The following is a 22,262-nucleotide window of genomic DNA, read 5'->3' as shown; positions in this document are numbered from 1 at the left end:
TCAAGGGAATGAAATCCCAAAATTTCCATTCTAGAAAAACTGGAATTTTTCTGGAATTCCTATAAAAAATCCCCTTTACCTCCAGTGCCGTCAGCAGGAAATCCAACATTCCTCCCTGGTTGGTCGGATCCATCAAATCCCGGATCAGGTGGATTTCAGCTCCCAGGTGTTGGATCCTGGGAAAAAACAAATCCCAAAATCCAGGAAATATCTCAGGGGTGGAGGGGTTGGAATTTGGGAGAGGAGGAGGAAAACTCTGGAATTCCAGTGCTGGTGCAATCCGGATCTGCTGGAGGGATCTGGGATCTCGGAATTCCAGAATCCTGGAACTCCGGAGTCCCAGAATCCCAGAACTCCAGGTTTCCAGAATCATAAAATTCCAGAATCTCAGTATCCCAGAATTCCAGAATCCTGGAACTCCAGATTTCCAGAATCATAGAATTCCAGAGTCACAGAATCCAAGAATCTCGGAATCCCAGAATCCCAGCATTCCAGAATCCCAGAACTCCAGAATCCCAGAATTCCAGAATCACAGAAATCCAGATTTCCAGAATCGTCGAATTCCAGAATCAGAGAATCCAAGAATTTCAGAATCACAGAATCCCAGCACTCCAGAATCCCGGGATCCCAGAACTCCAAAGTGTTTGGGGCTGGAAAGCTCCTTCAGGATGATCCATGAGCAGGGATTTCCCATTATCCCAATTTTTTCCAAGCGCTTCCCACCGGGAACACTTCCAGGGATGGAGCAGCCCACAACTTGCTTGGGATGCTCCATCCCAAGACAATTCCAGATCCATCCATAGGAAATTCCAGCTGCTGGATGGAATTTTGGATTCCTTATCTCCCTACAGAATCCCAGTCCCCGCTGAGGATGGAATTCCAGAATCCCAGAATTCCAGCGTGTTTGGGGTTGGAAAGGCCCTTAAAAATGATCCATGGGCAGGGACTTCTCACTATCCCAACTTTCTGTGGGATAAGAGATGGACACTCTGGAATTGTGGGATAAAATGAATCTCATTTTCCATGAAAACCCTGGAATATCATCTGGGATAAGAGCTGAAAATGCTGGAATTCCAGGATAAAAGGAATCACTTTTTCCATTAAAACCCTGGAATATTGCCTGGGATAAGACATGGACACTCTGGAATTCCAGGATAAAAGGAATCTGATTTTCCATGAAATATTGTCTGGGATAAGACACAGACAGTCTGGAATTCTGAGATAAAAGGAATCTGATTTTCTATTAAATATCCTTTGGGATAAAATACGGATGCTCCGGAATTCTGGGATAAAAAGAATCTGATTTTTCCACTAAAACCCTGGAATTCCTCTGGGATAAGACATGGACACTCTGGAATTCTGGAATAAAAGGAATCTGATTTTCCGTGAAAACCCTGAAATGTCCTTTGGGATAAGAGCTGAAAATGCTGGAATTCCAGGATAAAAGGAATTCCAGGGATTAAAACCCTGGAATATTGCCTGGGATAAGACATGGACACTCTGGAATTCCAGGATAAAAGGAATCTGATTTTCCATTAAATATCCTTTGGGATAAGGCACAGACACCCTGGAATTCTGGGATAAAAGGAATCTGATTTTCCATTAAAACCCTGGAATAGGGTCTGAAATAAGACACAGACTTCAAAATTCTGGGATAAAAGGAATCTCATTTCCATGACATAGTGTTTGGGATAAAACATGGACACTCTGGAATTCTAGGATAAAAGGAATCTGATTTCCATTAAATATCCTTTGGGATAAAACACAGTCACTCTGGAATTCTGGGATAAAAAGAATCTGATTTTTCCATTAAAACCCTGGAATATTGCCTGGGATAAAACATGGACACTTTGGAATTCTAGGATAAAAGGAATCTGATTTTTCCATGAAATATCCTTTGGGACAAAACACAGACACTCTGGAATTCTGGAATAAAAGGAATCTGGTTTTTCCATGAAAACCCTGAAATATCCTTTGGGATAAGAGCTGAAAACGCTGGAATTCCGGGATAAAAGGAATCACTTTTTGCATTAAAACCCTGGAATTCTGCTGGGATAAGACATGGACACTCTGGACTCCCGGGATAAAAGGAATCTGATTTTCCATTACATATCCTTTGGGATAAGGCACAGACACCCTGGAATTCTGGGATAAAAGGAATCTGATTTTCCATGAAATATTGTCTAGGATAAGACACGGACACTTTGGAGTTCTGGGATAAAAGGAATCTGATTTTCCATGAAATATCCTTTGGGATAAAACACTGACAATCCAGAATTCCATCCGCACTTTACATCCCAAAAACCCAACCGCTCCTCTGGAAAAAAAAAAACCAAAAAAAACCAACCCAACCCATCCAACCCCAAATCCCAAAAGTTCTCATTGGAATTCTTCCACCTGGAAACATTCCAGAGGGAGCAAATCCCACTCACTTGGCGCGGGACACGACGAACATGAGGAGCGGCAGGAGGTCGTCCATGGGCAGCCGGGAGTGGGCGCCCGGCAGCCGCGACACCGTCAGCTCCAGCTCCTGGAACGTGCGCCGCAGGATCTCCAGCTTCTCCCGGGGATCCACCGTGGTGCTGCCGGGATAAAAGACCCGTGGAAAAGCTGCGCCCAGAAAAACGGGATTTAGGGGAAAAAAATCAGGGGTGAAAGGATTGATGGGATTGGGGCCAAAGGGTGGAGGAAAGAGGAGGCACCAAGGTTTGGCCAGGAGATGTTCCAGGGTGGAATGGGACATTCCTGGTGTCTCCAGTATTGGATGGGACATTCCTGGTGTTTCCAATATCGGATGGGACATTCCTGGTGTTTGCAATACAGAATGGGACATTTCTGGGGTCTCCCAAGTGGAATGGGACATTCCTGGAGATCCTCTTCCAAAGGATTTCCAGCTTCTCCCGGGGATCCACCATGGTGCTGCCGGGATAAAACAGCCGTGGAAAAGCTGCGCCCGGAAAAACGGGATTTAGGGGAAAAAAATCAGGGGTGGAAGGATTGATGGACTGGGGCCAAAGAGGAGGCACCAAGGTTGGGCCAGGAGATGTTCCGGGGTGGAATGGGACATTCCTGGGGTCTTCAAAATTGGATGGTACATTCCTGGTGTTTCCAACATGGAATGGGACATTGCTGGTGTTTCCAACATGGAATGGGACATTCCTGGTGTCTCTCATATGGAATGGGACATTCCTGGGATCTCCCAAGTGCAATGGGACATTCCCGTTGTCTCAAATATGGAATGAGACTTTCCTGGAGATCCTCTTCCAGAGGATTTCCAGCTTCTCCCGGCGATCCACCGTGGTGCTGCCGGGATAAAAGACCCGTGGAAAAGCTGCATCCGGAAAAGTGGGGTTTTAAAAAAAAAAATTAGGGATGAAGGGATTTCAGGAGATTTGGAGTTCATGGATTGGCTCCAAAGGGTGGAGGAAAGAGGAGGCACCAAGGTTGGGCCAGGAGATGTTCCAGGGTGGAATGGGACATTCCTGGGATCTCCAGTATTGGAATGGGACATTCCTGGTGTCTCCCATGTGGAATGGGACATTCCAGGTGTTTCCAATACAGAATGGGACATTCCTGGGACCTCCCATGTGGAATGGGACATTTGAGGATTTGAGGAATTCTGAGCTCTTTTGGGAACTGGAGACCAAGGCTCTGGAATCCCTCAGGGAATGTTGGAATATTTTCCCTCTGCGCTGATGCCGAACTCGTCTGCTTTGCCTCAAAAACCCAACTGGAACAATTGAAAATCACGGAATCGTGGAATTTTTGGGGGTTGGATGGGATCCTAAAGAACATCCAGTCCCAACCCCATGGCAGGGACACTTCCCACTGTCCCAGGGTGCTCCAAGTGTCCCGCCTGGCCTTGGGCAATTCCATGGACCCAGGGGCAGCCACAGCTGCTCTGGGAATTCCATCCCAGCCAGGAATTCCTTCCCAGGGAATATTCTGTGGGAAGTGGAAGACACTGAGCAGGGAATTGCTGGATTTCATTATTGACGTCCTCATGAAAGTTTGGAGGGAAAAATCCCATGGAATTCGCTTTGAACCAGAAAGCGAACGTCCCAAACAACTTTTCCTTAAATAATGAACGGAATGGCCCAGGAATGCTTTTGAAACAGGTACAAATTCCTGGCATTTCCCAAAAAAAAACCCACCCTGGATTTCAGTGGGAAGAGCTGGGCAGGCACTCACATGAGCTTCTGCAGGCACTCGGTGGCAGACAGGAAACATTTATCCTTGATCAGGGAGCGCCTCTGGAAAAGAGACAGGGATACCTCTGGAATATTGGGGGCAGAGATTCCAGAGCCATCCCACAAAATCTCCGTGGAAATCCACAGGCAGCGCCTCTGGATGGGAACTGATCATGGAGCTCGGATTGCTGGGATTCACTGGGAGACGCTCTGTCCTCATCCAAGCCCAATTCCGTGCCCCATTCCCATTCCTGGCTGGCTCTGAGGGTTTTCCTTACCTGGTTGGAGGTCAGGGGGAGGTCTTTGAGAGGCCACAGGTGCCTGGAAAGGGAAAAGCGGGATTTAGGATGGATTCCATCCTGAATCCCGTTGGTTCTTCCATCTCCTCCTCCAAGGTGCTGCCAAAGCCTCGGAGCCTCCTCTTGCTCCTCTCCTGGTCCTGCTCCAGGTGGGATTTGCCTCAGGAACCTGGGAGCTCCCATCCCATGGATCCACTTCCCTGGGAGGTCCTATCCCATGGATCCACTTCCATCAGAGCTCCCATCCCATGGATCCACTTCCCTCCATCCCATGCATCAACTTCCCTGGGGGCTCCAATCCCATGGATCCACTTCCCTCAGAGATCCTATCCCATGGATCCACTTCCCTCCATCCCATGGATCCACTTCCATCAGAGCTCCCATCCCATGGATCCACTTCCCTGGGAGCTCCCATCCCATGGATCCACTTCCCTCAGAGATCCTATCCCATGGATCCACTTCCCTCCATCCCACAGATCCACTTCCCTGGGAGCTCCCATCAGAGTTTGCGTTCCTCAGGGATGATCCTGGGATAATCCATGAGAAATTTTGGCACTTTTTGGATCCAATTCCTCTCATTTCTTTTGGATGGAATCCAATTGAGACCCTGCATCTGCTGTGCTCCTGAAATCCCAGAGGAAGATTCCCAAGCTGCTTCCCATCACTTCCAGAGGTGGATCCAGGAGCAGGAACGGACGAGGGAAACATCTGCCTCCACTTTTTCCATCTTTTCACATTTCCACATTTTAACAGGGAATGCCCTGGAATGAACATCCCTTTTCCAAGACATTTATCAATTCCAGATGATTTGGAGCAAAAAATTTGGGTATTTTCCACACAAAAGTGAGGATTAGTAGGAATAACAGCAGTTTTCCAGTACCAATTCTCCTTCCAACCAAACATTCCCAAGTAGGAATTCTGGGAGAAACTCCAGCAAAAAACTGGGAAAAACCAATGACGAATCCAACAACAACTCAACCCTCCCGGGATTTTCCCTGGGGATGGAAAAATCCCGCTTACTTCTGCACATCCAGGAATTCCAGGAGCTGGATATCCGGGAAGAGGCTGAGCTCCACAATTCCCTGGCAGTAGAGCTCATCCTCCCGCTGGTGCTGGAGCATGTAGAGCATGGAGAGCTCGGGATAGAATCCAGGCAGGATCAGCGGCAGCACCAGGCTGGGGCCCTTCCCGAGACTGGAAAACAGGGAAAAAAACCCTGGGATTTTCCAGGGAAATCCATGTGGATATTCCCAAACCCATGGAAGAGGCATTTCCAAGGGGTTCTCCTTGTTTTCCGCTCCTCCGAGCTTGGCACGGTTGGGTTGTGGTGGCCACAGGAGGGTCTGGTGCTCCAGGAGATCTCCAGGGAATTCAATGGGAAAAACTGGGAGCTCCTGATCTCCAGAGTCACCAGGAAAACCTGGAGCTCCAGGAGATCTTTGGAGTCCCTGGGAAAACCTGGAGCAGCAGGAGACGTCCAGGAAATTCACTGGGAGAAACCTGGAGCTCCAGATCTCCAGAGTCACCCGGAAAAACCTGGAGCTCAGGAGATCTCCAGGAAATTCACTGGGAGAAACTGGGAGCTCCAGATCTCTGGAATCACCAGGAAAACCTGGAGCTCCTGATCTCCAGAGTCACCAGGAAAAACCTGGAGCTCCAGGAGATCTTTGGAGCCACTGGGAAAAACCTGGAGCCGCAGGAGACGTCCAGGGAATTCACTGGGAAAAACCTGGATCTCCAGATCTCCGGAGTCACCAGGAAAAACCTGGAGCTCCAGGAGATCTTTGGAGTCCCTGAGAAAACCGGGAGCAGCAGGAGACGTCCAGGAAATTCACTGGGAAAAACTGGAACTCCAGATTTCTGGAATCACCCGGAAAAACCTGGAGCTCAGGAGATCTCCAGGAAATTCACTGGGAGAAACCGGGAGCTCCAGATCTCTGGAATCACCAGGAAAACCTGGAGCTCCTGATCTCCAGAGTCACCAGGAAAAACCCGGAGCTCCAGGAGATCTTTGGAGCCACTGGGAAAAACCTGGAGCCGCAGGAGACGTCCAGGGAATTCACTGGGAAAAACCTGGAGCTCCAGATCTCCAGAGTCACCAGGAAAACCCGGAGCTCCAGGAGATCTCTGGAGCCACTGGGAAAACTGGGAGCAGCAGGAGACGTCCAGGAAATTCACTGGGAGAAACCTGGAGCTCCAGATCTCTGGAGTTACCAGGAAAACCTGGAGCTCCAGATCTCCAGAGTCACCAGGAAAAACCTGGAGCTCCAGGAGATCTCCAGGAAATTCACTGGGAAAAACTGGGAGCTCCAGATCTCCAGAGTCCCTGGGAAAACGTGGATCTCCAGATCTCCAGAGTCACCAGGAAAAACCTGGAGCTCCAGGAGATCTTTGGAGTCCCTGGGAAAACCAGGGCACTAAGCTTGGCTCAAACAGACAAAGGCTGAGCGCTAAGCCTGGCTCAAAGACACAAACACAAAGTCTGGGCACCAAGCCTGGCTCAAACACAGAGCACTAAGCCTGGCTCAAACACAGAGCACCAAGCCTGGCTCAAACACAGAGCACTAAGCCTGGCTCAAACACAGGGCACCAAGCCTGGCTCAAGGACACAAAGTCTGGGCACTAAGCCTGGCTCAAGCAGACAAACACGAGCTCAGCACTTCCTGAGTTTCAGGACCCCTGGTAAATCCCACCGGGATCTGAACACGGAACCTCCGGAGGTGCCACCAACCTGGGATCCGCATCCTCCGAGGGCGTGTGGCCCTTCCGCTCCAGGGCCACCCGGAGCAAACCCCTGAGAGAGCAAAAACAAGGATTAGTTCCTTCCCTGGTTTTATTTAGGGATAATTTGTTCCCACAGGAGGAGCTGTCCCAGCACCCAGTGGGAGATCTGTGAAAATCCCTGGAATTCCGGCAGAGTCGTTGCAGCGTTTGAGGGGTTTCTGCTCGAGCAGCGGCCGCACCAGGAATGGCTGAGAATTCCAGAATTTCCATGGATTCTAAAGAGCACAGTGCTCACAATTCCTGATCCTACTCTGGAAAAGCAGCTGGGCTTTGATTTCCCAGAGAATGCTGGAATGGTTCGGGTTGGATTTTAGGAAGGAATTCCTGGCTGGGAGCGTGGGGAGGGGCCAGGATGGAATTCCCAGAAAATCTGTGGCTGCCCCTGGATCCCTGGAAGTGTCCAAGGAGAGGCTGGATGGGGCTTGGAGCAGCCTGGGACGGTGGGAAGGGATTGGAGCTGGATGAGATTTCCAACCCAGAGCATTCCATGATCCCATTTTTCCTTCAGTCATGGATTTCCAGCCACAGGGATTTGTGCTCTGATTGACATCGTCACCTCAAGGAAGCAGCTCTGCCAGGAACTCCCAGGAACTCCCAAAGACTCCCAGGAATTCTCAAGAACTCCCAAGAATTGCAAAGATCTCCCAAGAATTCTCAAGAATTCCCAAGAATTACAAAGGACTCCCTAGAATTCAGAAGAATTCCCAAGAATTACAAAGGTCCCCCAAGAATTCTCAAGAATTCCCAAGAATTACAAAGAACTCTCAAGAATTCTGAAGAACTCTCAAGAACTCCCAAGAACTCCCAAGAATTACAAAGAATTACAAAGAATTACAAAGGATTCCCAAGAACTCCCAAGAATCCTTAAGAATTCCCAAGAATTACAAAGAACTCCCAAGAATTTCAAAGAATTCCCATGAATTCCAAAATACTCCCAAGAACTCCCAAGAATTCCCAGGAACCCCCAAGAAAACAGGAACACAAATATGGCCCAGCTCCTAATCCCACGATCCCAAGGATCCATTCCACGCTCCCACCCCATGGAAGAGCTCCAGGCTGGACTCACTGGTAGAATTCCCAAATTTTCTTGGAGTAGAACTTGACCTCCTCCTGCGCCATGGCCAGCAGGTGCCGGTTGGCCCCGATCCCGGAATACGTCGCCTGGAACGCCACGGTCAGAGCCCTGAGCAGCTTTCCCAAGGGATGCAGGGAAGATTCCAACGCCTGGAAAATCCGATTTCATGCATCAGGAGGAGAGGGAAAACCCCAAAGGGCGCCTGGATTTCTCCAAGAATTCCCAGCTGGAATTTGGGATCTTTTGGATGCCGTGAATGCTCTCTGCTCCCTTTCCCAGTTGGGATTTGCTGGGATGTTCCAGAGGGAACAAAAGGTGCTCCAGGAAAAAGTGGATGAGGGAAAAATAACCTTGCTATTTATTAGATAAATTCTTTATTATTAATTTTTGTATTCTATAAATTCTCTGGTTTTTAAACAAATTATCTACTTATTATTAAATTCTTTTCTATTAAATGCTCTATTTACTAATAAATTCTCTATTATTAAAATCTCTATTCATTATATAAATTCTTTATTCTTGAATTCTCTATTTATTATTAAAGTCTCTATTCTTAAATTCTCTGTTATAGAAATTCTTTATTTATTCATAAATTCTCTACTTAATAAATTTTATTTAATATTTAATATATAATATTTAATATATAATATTTAATATTTTAAATTAAATAAAATCAAATATTATTATTAAATATTAATGTTTATTATTAATGTTTAATATTCATATTAATATTTAATTTAAATAAATTTAATTATTCCAGCACTGGAATAAATCCCTCTCTATAATTAAATTGTCTATTATCAAATTATCTATTCTCTATTATTAAATTAGTTATTATATTAAATTCTCTATTATTAAAATCCTGATTTATTATTTAAATCTCCATAACTAAATTGTCTGCTTATTATTAAACTATTTATTATTAAATGCTTTATTATTAAATTCTCTATTATTAAATTCCTTATTATTCAATTTACTGATTATATAAATTCTCTATTTATTAATAAATTCTCTGTTTATTATTAAATTCTCCATTATTAAATTCCCTGTTCATCATATAAATTTCTTATTTCTTATTAAATCCTCCATTATTGAATTTCCTTTAATATAAATTATTTTATTAGTAAATTCCTTATTTATAATATAAATTCTTTATTATTTAAGTCTCAATTTATTAATAAATTCCCTACTATGAAATTATTTCTTCTATAAATCCTCTGTTATTCAATTATTTATCATCAAATCCTGGATTTTGATCATTTTAATAATGCAAAATTTTATTAATTTCTGATAATTTTATTGAATAATTTCAATCCTCACCTTCTCCAAGTAACTCTGGAGCGACTCGGGCTCCTGGTGCTCAACGAGATCTTCCAGGATCTCCTCAATTTTCCAGGAAATCTCCTCCGAGCCTCTGGAAAAATGGGAATTGAGGAGCAAATGGATAAATCCCAACTGGCAAATTCCAAAGGGGCATTAAAATAATTTCAATAAATTAATTTTTCATGGGTGCGGATTAATCTCAGCAGCAAAAATTCCAGCTGAGGTGGGAAATCCCTGCTCCTTTTTCCTGAGCGGGAACAACTGGAAAATTCTTGGAATTACACAACATTCCTGGGTGGGAATGAAGGCTGAGTTCCCAAGAGGAATTTCTGGGATTTCCTCTTCGACAGAACAGGAATTCCCAGAATTCCCTCAGTAAAAGTTCCTGTTCCTTTGGCAGAACAGGAATTCCTGGGATTCCCCCTTTGGCAGATCAGGGATTTCCGGGATTTTCTCTTTGGGGGAAAAGGAATATCTGGGATTCCCTCATTGGCAGAACAGGAATTCCTGGGATTTCCTCAGTACCTTTGGCAGACCAGGAATTCCCGGGATTTCTTCTTCAGCGGAATAGGAATTCCTGGAATTCCCTCAGTAAAAGTTCCTGTTCCTTTGGCAGAACAGGAATTCCCGGGATTCCCACATTGGCAGAACAGGAATTCTTGGGATTTCCTCAGGGATTCCTGGGATTTCCTCAGTACCTTTGGCAGACCAGGAATTCCCAGGATTTCTTCTTCAGCAGAACAGGAATTCTCGGAATTCTCTCAGTAAAATTCCTGTTCCTTTGGGAGAACAGGAATTCCTAGGATTTCCTCAGGGATTCCTGGGATTCCCTCATTGGCAGAACAAATATCCCCAGGATTTCCTTGGGAATTCCCGGGATTTCCTCAGTACCTCTGGCAGAACAGGAAAAAATTCCTGGGATTTCCTCAGGGATTCCCAGGATTCCCTCATTGGCAGAACAAATATTCCCAGGATTCCATGGGAATTCCCAGGATTTCCTCAGTACCTTTGGCAGAACAGGAATTCCTGGGATTTCCTCATTGGCAGAAGAGAACATCCCCAGGATTTCCTCAGGGATTCCCAGGATTCCCTCACTGGCAGAACAGATATTCCTGATTTCCTCAGGAATTCCTGGGATTCCCTCGGTACCTCTGGCAGAACAGATATTCCTGGGATTTCCGCAGCTCCTTGCTGGTTTGGATGTGGAATCCCGTGAAAGATTCCTCCATTTCCTCCTTGCAGCCGGAATGGAGGAATTCCAGGAATTGCTCGAAGATTCCCGTCCATCTCTTCTCCACGGGGAATTCCTTGAGGCCCAGCTGGCTGGAAAACAACACGGGATTGGGATTTTCCATGGTCTTCCCAAATTCTTGTGGATTTCCCCCTCAAATATGGGAATGTTCTCTGGGATTTGATGGAAACACAGAGCTGGGAGAGCTGGGAATGTTTTCTTGGAGAAGGGAAAATTCCAGGGGCTCCAGGAGAGCTGGAGAGGGACTTGGGATAAGGGATGGAGGGATAGGACACAGGGAATGGCTTCCCATTGGAAAAATGGGGATTTAGATGGGATTTTGGGAAGGAATTCCTGGCTGGGATGGAGGATCCCATCCCAAGGACCCCGTTCCCAAGGATCCCAATGATCCCATTCCTGAGGACCCCATTCCTCAGGATGCCATCCCAAGGACCCCGTTCCCAGGGATCCTGAGGATCCCATTCCAAAGGACCCCGTTTCCCCAGGATCCCATTCTGAGGATCCAATTCCGAGGATCTCTTCCCAAGGATCCTGTTCCTGAGAACCCTGACGATCCCGTTCCTGAGGACCCCATTCTCCAGGATCCCAAGGACCCCATTCCCGAGGATCCTGAGGATCCCCTTCCTGAAGACCCCATTCCCCAGGATCCTGAAGACCCCATTCCCCAGGACCCCAAGGACCCCGTTCCCCAGGACCCCAAGAATCCCCATTCCCCAGGACCCCACTGTTCCCCAGGACCCCCAGGACGCCAAGGATCCCCATTCCCCAGGACCCCATTCCCCAGGATGCCAAGGACCCCGTTGCTCCCCAGGACCCCAAGGACCCCATTCCCCAGGACCCCGCTGTTCCCCAGGGCCCCACTGTTCCCCAGGGCCCCCAGGACCCCAAGGATCCCCAGGACCCCAAGGACCCTGCTGTTCCCCAGGACCCCATTGTTCCCCTGTTGTTCCCCACGACCCCATTGTTCCCCAGGGCCCCATTCCCCAGGACCCCGCTGTTCCCCAGGACCCCCAGGACCCCAAGGATCCCCATTCCCCAGGGCCGCGCTGTTCCCAGGGCCCCAAGGATCCCCATTCCCCAGGACCCCAAGGATCCCGCTGTTCCCCAGGGCCGTGCTGTTCCCAGAGCCCTGCTGTTCCCCATTCCCCAGGGCCCCAAGGACCCCGCTGTTCCCCTGGCCCCGCTGTTCCCCAGAACCCCGCTGTTCCCAGAACCCCGCTGTTCCCAGGACCCTGCTGTTCCCAGAACCCCGCTGTTCCCCAGGACCCCAAGGATCCCCATTCCCCAGGGCCCCGCTGTTCCCCAGGACCCCCCTGTTCCCCTGGCCCTGCTGTCCCCAGGACCCTGCTGTTCCCAGAACCCCGCTGTTCCCCAGGATCCCAAGGATCCCCATTCCCCAGGGCCCCGCTGTTCCCCAGGGCCCCAAGGACCCCGCTGTTCCCCAGGACCCCGCTGTTCCCAAGGACCCCGTTGTTCCCCAGGCCCCCGCTGTCCCCCAGGGCCTCACTGTTCCCCAGGGCCCCATTCCCCAGGATCCCAAGGATCCCTATTCCCTGGGGCCCCATTCCCCAGGGCCCCAAGGACCCCACTGTTCCCCAGGACCCCGCTGTCCCCAGGACCCCAAGGATCCCCATTCCCCAGGACCCCGCTGTTCCCCTGGCCCCGCTGTTCCCCAGGACCCCGCTGTTCCCCTGGCCCTGCTGTCCCCAGGACCCCGCTGTCCCCAGGTCCCCACTGTTCCCCAGGATCCCAAGGATCCCCATTCCCCAGGGCCCCGCTGTTCCCCAGGGCCCCAAGGACCCCAAGGATCCCCATTCCCCAGAACCCCGATGTTCCCCAGGACCCCACTGTTCCCCTGGCCCCGCTGTTCCCAGGACCCCACTGTCCCCAGGACCCCGACATGTTCCCCAGGACCCCGCTGTTCCCCAGGACCCCCCTTTCCCCCCAGGACCCCGTGTTCCCCAGGTTCCCTGCGTCCCGGCCCGCTGTTCCCAGGTCCCCGCTGTTCCCAGGTCCCCGCTGTCCCCGCTCTCACCCGGGCTGTCTCTGGGGCTCGGGGGCCGTGCTGAGCACGCCGTGGGTGCTGAGCCCGCGGCCGCCCCGCGAGCTGAACGTCCCCTGCAGCACGAAGCCGTTGGCCAAGGAGAGCTTCCCCTGCGGGAAAAGTCATAAATTCAATTAAAATTGTACATTCTATGCATTTTTAATCAAAAATTAAATTATTTCTTTCCATTTCTCAGTTATTAGTACATTCCCTTTTATTATTGAATTCTCCATTTATTATTGAATTCTCTATTATTAAATCCCCTTTTTATTATTAAATCCTCTATTTATTGTGAGATTCCCTTTTTATTATTAAATTCCAGACAGCTTTCTCTGTGGAAAAATCTAAAATTATAAATTAAACTAAAAACTGTGAATTTTAAAAAATTTAATTTTAAAAAATTACTTAGTTCAGTTTCTCTGCATCAATTCTCTATTCAATTCTCAATCATTATTAAATTCTTTGTTCTTACATTCTCGATTTTTATTAAACTTTCTATCATTAAATTCCTTTTTTATTATTAAATTCACATCTATTATTAAATTCTCTATCATTAAATTCCCTTTTTATTATTGAATTCTCTATTTATTATTAAATTCTCTATTTATTATTAAATTCTGGAGAGCTTTCCCTGTGGAAAAATCTGTAATTATAAATTAAATTAAAATTTTTAATTTAAAAAAAGTATTTATTTCAATTTCTCTACATCAATTCTCTATTCAATTCTCTATTATTAACTTCTTTGTTCGTTATTAAATTCTCTATTATCAAATTCTCTCTTTATTATATAAATTCCCTATCATTAAATTCTCTACTTATTATATAAATTCACTATTGTATAAATTCTTTATTATTAAATTGTCTATCATTAAATTCTCTATTTATTACATATATTAATTATTATTAAATTTTCTACTTATTTTTAAATTATTTATTAAATTCTTTGTTATTAATTTTTCTATCCTTAAATTCTTTATTATATAAATTCTTTGTTATTTAATTCTCTGTTTATTAATACATTCTTCGTTATTAAATTCTTTATTATTAAATTGTCTATCATTAAATTCTCTATTTATTACATATATTAATTATTATTAAATTTTCTACTTATTTTTTAATTATTTATTAAATTCTTTGTTATTAATGTTTCTATCCTTAAATTCTTTATTATGTAAATTCTTTGTTATTTAATTCTCTATTTCTTAATACATTCTTCATTATTAAATTCTTTATTTTTAAATTATCTATTTACTTTAAAATTCTTTATTATTAAATCCTCTATTAATAAAGTCTCTATTTATTATTAATTCTTTCATTTTAAATTCTTTCATTTTAAATTCTCTATTTATAATTCAATTCTCAATTATTATTCCACTCTCCATTACTCAATTCTCTATTCATTATTCAAATCCTGAAAATGAAATCCAACTCAATATCCCAAATCTGGCTTGGAATTCCAGCCAGAAAAGCAGGAAGCTCATAAATCCCGGATTTCTCTGGATTTGCCACTAAATCCAAACAGGAATTTTGGAGGGTAAATATCCCAGCACTGGAATCGATCCCTCAAAATCCACCCTGGAGATTTCCCAGGGATTCCCAGATTTTCCCCATCCTGGGGATTCCCAGATTCCAAGGAAATCTTGGATTCCCCACCATTTGCTCAGCATGGAATGTCCTTGGAGGAGGAAGGTGATGACGAAGTCTTCCTCAGGTGCCAAAGCTCATTAGCATTAATTAACGAGCATTAATTGTGCCATCTCCCAGAATTCCTGCCACGCTCATCCCAGATTTCTGGAAAACTCGTTTTCCCTGCCCTGGGGATTTTCTCAACACTTTGGAGCAGGAATTTCTGTCGGAATCCAACCACAAAAGCTGGGAAGTGTCAGGGCAGGGCCCGGATTGCGAAATCCCAAATTTCCGCTGCCTCGGTCACGGCAGCTCCGGGTTCTGCATCATTTCCTGTGGCCCCAACGCCTGGAATGTTCTTTGTTTAAAAATAAAAAAGGATCTCGGGTGCAGCTGCAAAGCACAGCCAAAAATCCCAAAAAAAAACCCTGATAAAAACACTCAAAAAAAAGAAAAAAAACCCCAAAAACTCAATCAAAAATTGAGTCCCATAAAACCCACTAAAACTGTAAAAATTCAAGCAAAAATATCTCATAAAACTCAACTAAAAACCCCCAAAAAATCCCCAAAAAATCCCAAAAACTCAACCAAAAATTTCACTTAAAACCCAATAAAAACCAAATCAAAAAACTCCAATAAAAATGTCCCATAAAACCCAATACAACTGTAAAAAATCAAGCAAAATTATCTCATAAAACCCAACTAAAAACCCCCAAAAAATCCCCAAAAAATCCCAAAAACTCAACCAAAAATTTCACTTAAAACCCAATAAAAACCAAATCAAAAACTCCAATAATACCATCAAAAATTGAGTCCCATAAAACCCAATAAAACTGTAAAAATTCAAGCAAAAATATCCCATAAAACCCAACAAAAACCCCAAAAAAATCCCAAAAACTCAACCAAAAATTTCACTTAAAACCCAATAAAAACCAAAACAAAAAACTCCAATAAAAATGTCCCATAAAACCCAATACAACTGTAAAAAATCAAGCAAAATTATCTCATAAAACCCAACTAAAAACCCCCAAAAAATCCAAAAAATCCCAAAAACTCAACCAAAAATTTCACTTAAAACCCAATAAAAAACAGATCAAAAAACTCCAATAACACCATCAAAAATGTTGCATAAAACCCAATAAAACTGTAAAAATTCAAGCAAAAATACTCATAAAACCCAACTAAAAACCCAATCAAAAAATCCAAAAAAAATCCCAAAAACTCAACAAAAAATTTCACTTAAAACCCAATAAAAACCAAATCAAAAAACTCCAATAACTCCATCAAAAATGTCCCATAAAACTGTAAAAATTCAAGCAAAAATATCCCATAAAACCCAACAAAAAACCCCCCAAAAAATCCCAAAAACTCAACCAAATATGTCTCGTAAAACCCTATTAAAACCCAAGGGAAAAAAAAACTCAACCAAAAATGTCCCATAAACCAAATGAAAACCGAAACAAAAAAATCCCAGTAACTCAATCAAAAATGTCCTTCTGAGACCCAATTTTAAAATCCCAAAAAAAGAGAAAAAAATCCCAATACCTCAACCAAAAATGTCCCGTAAGACCCAATAAAAACCTCAAAAACTCAACTAAAAATGTTCCATAAAACCCAACAAAAATCCAACAAAAAAAACCCAGAAAACTCAACTAAAAATGTCCCATAAACTCAATAAAAAAACCTCAAAAAGAGTTAAAAAATCCCAAAACCTCAACCAGAAATGCCCCGAAAAACCCAAGAAAAACCCAAGAAAATAAACCCCAAAAACTCAACCCAAAAAACCCAAACCAAGCAAACCTGAAGTAAATAAAACATGAAAATGCCAAATTATGCTCAAAATTCCCAAAATCTCCAGCTGCGGCTTTTTTTCTGTGCTAAATATTCCAGAAATTTGGAAAATGGGGTTTTATAGGAAGCTGGGGGAAGCGGAGCAGGAAGGAATAAAGTTTGGGAGATGAATCCATGAGAAATTCCAGGAGAAGAGGGAGGAAATTCCAACCTTTCCAACAAATGTCAGCTCTTCCGTGAAGTTCCCTTCGTAGACGGAGTCGTCTTCCAGGAGCAGAATTCCCGAGCCCTTGGGATGAAAAGAAAAAATCAGGAATTTGTGGAATTAACTTTCCCACCTGGTCCAATTCATCCCGGAAAAATTGATGGGATGCAGATTCCAAATTTTTTTTAAGCCAAACATCTCCAGGGAAAACCCACGGAGAAGTCCTGTAAATTATCCCATGGATTTTCCATGGAAAAAGAACAAAAAGCCAGGAAAAGCCACCAAGGATTGTCACAGGGTTCAACTGGTAGCGCTCCCAATCCTGGGATATTTTAGGGAATAATCATTCTTTGGGAAATGATTCCAAGGAAACAGCAACTGCGTGGAATTCCCTGTGGGAAAGGGATCCAGAAGGATCAAAATCCAACTCCTGGCACAGGAGGCATCCCAAAAGAATCCCTGGAAAATCCCAGAGCTCTGGCAGTGTTGGGAATGTGCCCATTCCATGGGAAATTATTCCAGGGAATAATTCCTGTCCGTAGGGAATTTTCTGCCCACTGGGATTTGTTCCATAGCTTAAGCTCAAGGGTTTCTTTGCCCCCAAACCAGCTGGGATCACTTCCAGAGCTGGAATATTTTCCTCTGGAATGAAAATACCCTGAAAAACTCAACCAAAAATGTCCCATAAACCTCAATAAAGAACCCAAAAAAAAAGGAGAAAAAAACCCCAAAACTCCATATAAAATGTCCCCTAAAACCCAAAAAAAAAAAACCCACCAAAAAAGAAAAAAAAAAGATCCCAAAACCTCAACCAAAAATGTTTCACAAAACACAACAAAAACCATTTTTCCCTAATTCAGGAAGTGGCAATGGGGTTGTTGTTCCTCTTTTTTAAGGATGGATTTTTTTAGGGTTGGTTTTTCTTAGGGATGTTTTTATTCCAATGCCAATTCCCTTTGCTTTCCCCACCAAATTCCCAACGTTCCGTGAACTGGACGGGTGAATTGCCACTGGAAAAGGAAGGATTTCATGATTTCCAGGAAAGATGGAATGTTACGGAATTCTTGGAATGGTTTGGGCTGGAAGGGGCCTTCAGGATCCATGGGCAGGGATCTCCCGCTATCCCAGGGTGCTCCAACCTGGCCTTGGACATTCCAGGGACCCAGGGGCTGCCACAAATCTCTGGGAATTCCATCCCAACCCCTCCAATCCAGGAATTCCTTCCCAATATCCCACAAATCCCTCTGGAAGGGGAGAAAAAACAAAGACCTTGTTCTTCCAAACCGTGGCTATGGAAAAATCATGGAATATCCTGAAGGGCCCGCAAGGATCCAAATCCAACCCCTGGCTCTGCACAGACATCCCAACAATCCCACCCTTTCCTGGAGAGTTTTCCAGACATTCCCGGAGCTCTGGCAGCCTTTGGAATGCGCCCATTCCCTTGGGAATGTCCATCCCGAGCACCCTTTGGGGGCAGAACCTTTCCCTGACCTCCAACCCTCTTTGTCCTCCGGGATGAGTTCGGGAATGAAACCTCGATCCCACCCCGGCGGTGGATTCGCCATCCCAGGGATTCCCAGATTCCACGGAAATCTTGGGCTCACCACCATTTTATCTGCATGGAATGTCCTCTGGTAGCAGAGCCCCGACTGCATCACCACGATGCCTTCTCCGTGTCTGTGGTCATCCAGCCACATCCCGATGTACCTCTCCCCTCTGGAATGCAAGGAAATCCCAAGTGATGGATTTTCCCACTTTTCCCAGCTCTCAATCCATCGGATTTGTCCTGCTCAGGGTGGTTTTTCCTGACACAACGCTCCAGGCTGGATGTCCCGCACAAACTGAGCTCTGGGAATGCTTTCCAAGGAATTCAATCCTTACAATCCCCCCCATCCATCCCAGATCTCCAGGATTTATCCCACCAAACCCAAAACTGTCCCATGTCACAGACATATTTTATAAAAAATCCTTTTGCCAGGATCTTTTCCCTTGAGAAGCTGGGAACTTTCAGCTTTGGAATGTGATTTGGAGAATTGTTTACCCAGCACGTGAAGTTGTTTTTACTTGGTGACCAATGGCAGCCACCTGTGTCAAGGCTGTGAGCAGCTGCAAGATTTTATTTTCATTCCTTTCTATTCCTTGCTCGCTTTCTGATGAAATCCTTTCTTCTATTCTTTTAGTAGAGTTTTAATATATCATTTTCTTTTAATATAATATATATCATAAAATAATAAATCAGCCTTCTGAAACATGGAGTCAAGATTCTCATCTCTTCCCTCCTCCTGGGGATCCACAGCACCACAACAATTAATAACCACACCCCTGTGTCACGGACATATTTTATGAAAAATCCTTTTGCTAGGATTTTTCTCCTGAGAAGCTGAGAGGCCTCAGAAATGAAATGTAAACAATAATTATCTGCTGCTGTGGAATGCAACAGGTGCATCTGTGATTGGTCTCATGTGGTTGTTTCTAATTAGTGGCCAATCACAGTCCGGCTGTCTCGGACTGTCTGGTCAGTCACAAGATTTTATTATCATTCCTTTCTATTCCTTGCTAGCCTTCTGATGAAATCCTTTCTTCTATTCTTTTAGTGTAGTTTTAAAATATCATTTTCTTTTAATATAATATATATCATAAAATAATAAATCAACCTCCTGAAACATGGAGTCAAGATTCTTATCCCTTCCCTTGTCGGGGTTGCCTGCAAATTCAGCGGTCCCACACCTCAGATCCATCCCACCTTTACCTCTCCTTGTCCTCCCAGACTCCGTATCCGTTCTTTTTGTCGTTCTCCCACTGTCCCGTGTATTTGAAGGGATGCTCAGCCGAGAAGTTCTCCAGGATCCCAAAGCCTTGGCGCACGCTGTCCTTGAAGTAGCCTCTGTAGACCAGGTCATTCCCGTACCTGCAGGAAGAGGGATGGAATTCCAGCCTGGGAATATTTGACAGCCACTCCCGGAGTAGAAAACCAGGGAAGTGAGGAGATCAGGCTCATCCATCTCTAAATATTCCAAAGATTTTCCCCACAGCGTTGAATTGGATCCTTGCTTGCTGTTGGGAACGTGCATCACCCAAAGCGGACATTCCAGAGCTCCCCAAATTATCCAAGGACTCAACACATGGGCTTGGAGTTGTCCTGGGAGAGGCCACTCAGGCCTTGACCTCTCACCAGCCTGGGCACAGGAAGCTCTGGAAAATCGGATCCATAGGAAGGAGGCCGAGCTTGGATCCAGCTCTCTGCGGTGGCCGCCGCAAAGCCCTTCCCTGGACTTGTCCCTCTGGGAAGGGCAGCTCTGAGTTGAACAAAGGAGCAGAACACCCAGGTTGCAGGACAGGCCTATCCCATGGGCCTATCCCAGCTGGAATGCTGAGTCCGTCCCACTTGGCATGGAGAAATCAGGGATAGGGATGAGCAGGAACCAGGGGCAGCCCAGTGTTCCCAGCAGCCAGAGCATTTGGGGTGACCTCAGAGGAGAAAATTCCAAGGAAATCTCAAAGCCACTTCCAGGGCCTGAAGGGGCTCCAGGAGAGCTGGAGAGGGACTGGGGACCAGGCATGGAGGGACAGGACACAGGGAATGGCTCCCACTGCCAGAGGGCAGGGATGGATGGGAGATTGGAAATTGGGAATTCCTGGCTGGGATGGAATTCCCAGAGCAGCTGTGGCTGCTCCTGGATCCCTGGAAGTGCACAAGGCCAGGCTGGAGCAGCCTGGGACAGCGGGAGGTGTCCCTGCCCATGGAATGGCATCATCCCTAAGCTCCCAAACAATTCTGGAATTCTAAATGCCCACAAAGCATTTCCAGACCAGGCTCCAAAGATATCAGGGAACCTTTCCCCCTTTAAATCCCTTTTTTCTTTCCCCTAATTCCCTTTTCCCTGGAACCCATCCTGGATTTCACTTACTCACAGATTCCATAGCCCCTCATCTTGCCCTGGTACCAGTGGCACTTGTAGCAGTCGTAGCGATCCTCGGAGGGCCGCGGGACCAGGCAGATCCCAAACCTGCCGGGGACACGTGGGAAAGGTCAGCATGGAAAAAAAAAGTTGGCATGGAAAAAGTCGGCATGGAAAAGGTCGGTATGGAAAAGGTCGGCATGGAAAAGGGCGACTCCATTGTAGTGGATGAACTTCAAAAACCAATTTGAACTTCGTGGGATTGATTATTTTTTTTTTTTCTGTAAAAAACTTCTCATTTAAATGAGGTCTTAAAGAGATCTAAAAACAACCTTAAGATGCTTTCCGTGAATAAATTCCCACGGATTTGAGGATCTGGGATCAGATTCCAACCGGATGGAAATGTCTGCATGGGAAAGGTCAGCGCAGAAAACAGCAACTCCATTGTAGTGGATGAAGTTTAAAAATCAATTTGAATTTCATGGGATTGGGGTTTTTCCTGTAAAACTCCTCTTTTAAGTGAGGTTTATAAAAGGATCTAAAAATAACTTTTAAGGCTCTTCCTAGGAATAAATTCCCGTGGATTTTGGGATCTGGGATCAGGTTCCAGCTGGATGGAAATGTCTGCATTGAGAACAGCAACTCCATTGTAGCGGATTAAATTCAAAAACCAAGGATTGTCCAAATTCCCAATGTTTATGTGCTTGGATCAGCCCTACCTGGGACACTTTTCCCAGGTGCTGCTGGACTTTTTCCAAAGGAAAACTCATCCCTTTGGGAGCTGTATTCCCAGATCCTCATTGTTCCTTCTCCGGAGTTTTTTTCAGTGCTGGTTTTCCCCTTTTTCTTCCTTCCACAAGGTAGGGGCAGAGTTAAATGTTCTGGGATTCCCAACAAAAATGTTTGGGATTTTTTCCCCCCCTCGTAAAAATGAGGAGTCCTAAAGTCCTATTTCCAATAAAATTGAGATAAATAATACTTGAGTTTCATGGATTGTTTTTTTAAATCATGAGGAAAAACTCATTTAAGTGAGGTTTTAAAGGGATCTAAAAATAACTTTAAGACACTTCCTAGGAATAAATTCCCACGGATTTTGGGATTTGGGATCAAATTCCAGCCCCGGGGTCAGTCAGTGTCAGTCTCCTCTCTCCAGGTTCCAATCTCTGGCGGGAACCATTCCAGGTTTTTTTCAAAGCAGGGAATATCCCGTTTTCCAAGGCTTACCCGTGCTCCAGGCCCTCCTGGAAATCCCCGACGTGGTTGCGTCCATCGCGCCACTTCAGCGTCCCCCTGGAACCCAAGGAATTCTCTCACAAGGGACAGCACAACATTCCCAGATGGAACAGCACCATCTAAAGCCCAGCCCAAATATTTAGGCCGGCTTAGACGGAGCTTGGAGTCCCGTGGAAGGTGCCCATGGCAGGGGGGTGGAACTGGATCTTTCCCAAAGTTCTTTGCAACCCAAACCATTCCCAGATTTTATGGCAAACATCCAAAAAATCCCTCGGAGGGCAGGGACACAAAAGGCACCCCCAGGCCTTGCTTTTCAGCAGGAGGATTTAATCCCATAATGTTTTCCTGCTCTGGGCCGAGTGGGAAGAATCCATTCCATTCCCTAATCCCAAAAGTATTTTCTGGAGGTGCTGCCTCGTGCCTCTGGGACCTTGCACCTGATCCCGAATTAATTACAGGGATTAACCCAGCTGGAGTTCCTGCCTGGCACATCCCCGTGGACGCGGTGACACCACAGCCTGGAATTCCAGCGGCTCAGCCG

The 22,262-nt window shown here is 45.4% G+C and overlaps 1 protein-coding gene across 2 annotated transcripts in view; it reads right to left on the bottom strand.

The window, feature by feature from the left end:
• The window catches only part of ALS2CL (ALS2 C-terminal like), a 45,346-nt gene that overhangs the window by 1,768 nt on the left and 21,316 nt on the right, over nt 1–22,262 (bottom strand). For both annotated transcript variants that reach the window (XM_030971743.1, XM_030971742.1), the window contains exons 11-25: nt 21,713–21,778; nt 20,498–20,596; nt 19,339–19,497; nt 18,194–18,305; nt 16,596–16,673; nt 12,959–13,077; nt 10,821–10,994; nt 9,669–9,762; nt 8,340–8,497; nt 7,221–7,283; nt 5,510–5,683; nt 4,469–4,511; nt 4,192–4,253; nt 2,433–2,582; nt 80–176 (exon numbers count right to left, since the gene is read on the bottom strand). In XM_030971743.1, coding sequence (XP_030827603.1) covers nt 80–176; nt 2,433–2,582; nt 4,192–4,253; nt 4,469–4,511; nt 5,510–5,683; nt 7,221–7,283; nt 8,340–8,497; nt 9,669–9,762; nt 10,821–10,994; nt 12,959–13,077; nt 16,596–16,673; nt 18,194–18,305; nt 19,339–19,497; nt 20,498–20,596; nt 21,713–21,778 — 1,648 coding nt within the window. The remainder of the gene's footprint in view (nt 1–79; nt 177–2,432; nt 2,583–4,191; nt 4,254–4,468; nt 4,512–5,509; nt 5,684–7,220; nt 7,284–8,339; nt 8,498–9,668; nt 9,763–10,820; nt 10,995–12,958; nt 13,078–16,595; nt 16,674–18,193; nt 18,306–19,338; nt 19,498–20,497; nt 20,597–21,712; nt 21,779–22,262) is intronic.

The sequence above is a fragment of the Camarhynchus parvulus genome, chromosome 2 (assembly GCF_901933205.1).
Source record: "Camarhynchus parvulus chromosome 2, STF_HiC, whole genome shotgun sequence".
Taxonomy (NCBI): domain Eukaryota; kingdom Metazoa; phylum Chordata; class Aves; order Passeriformes; family Thraupidae; genus Camarhynchus; species Camarhynchus parvulus.
Note: the sequence above shows the minus strand (reverse complement) of the source record. Positions and strands in the feature narration are given on the sequence as shown.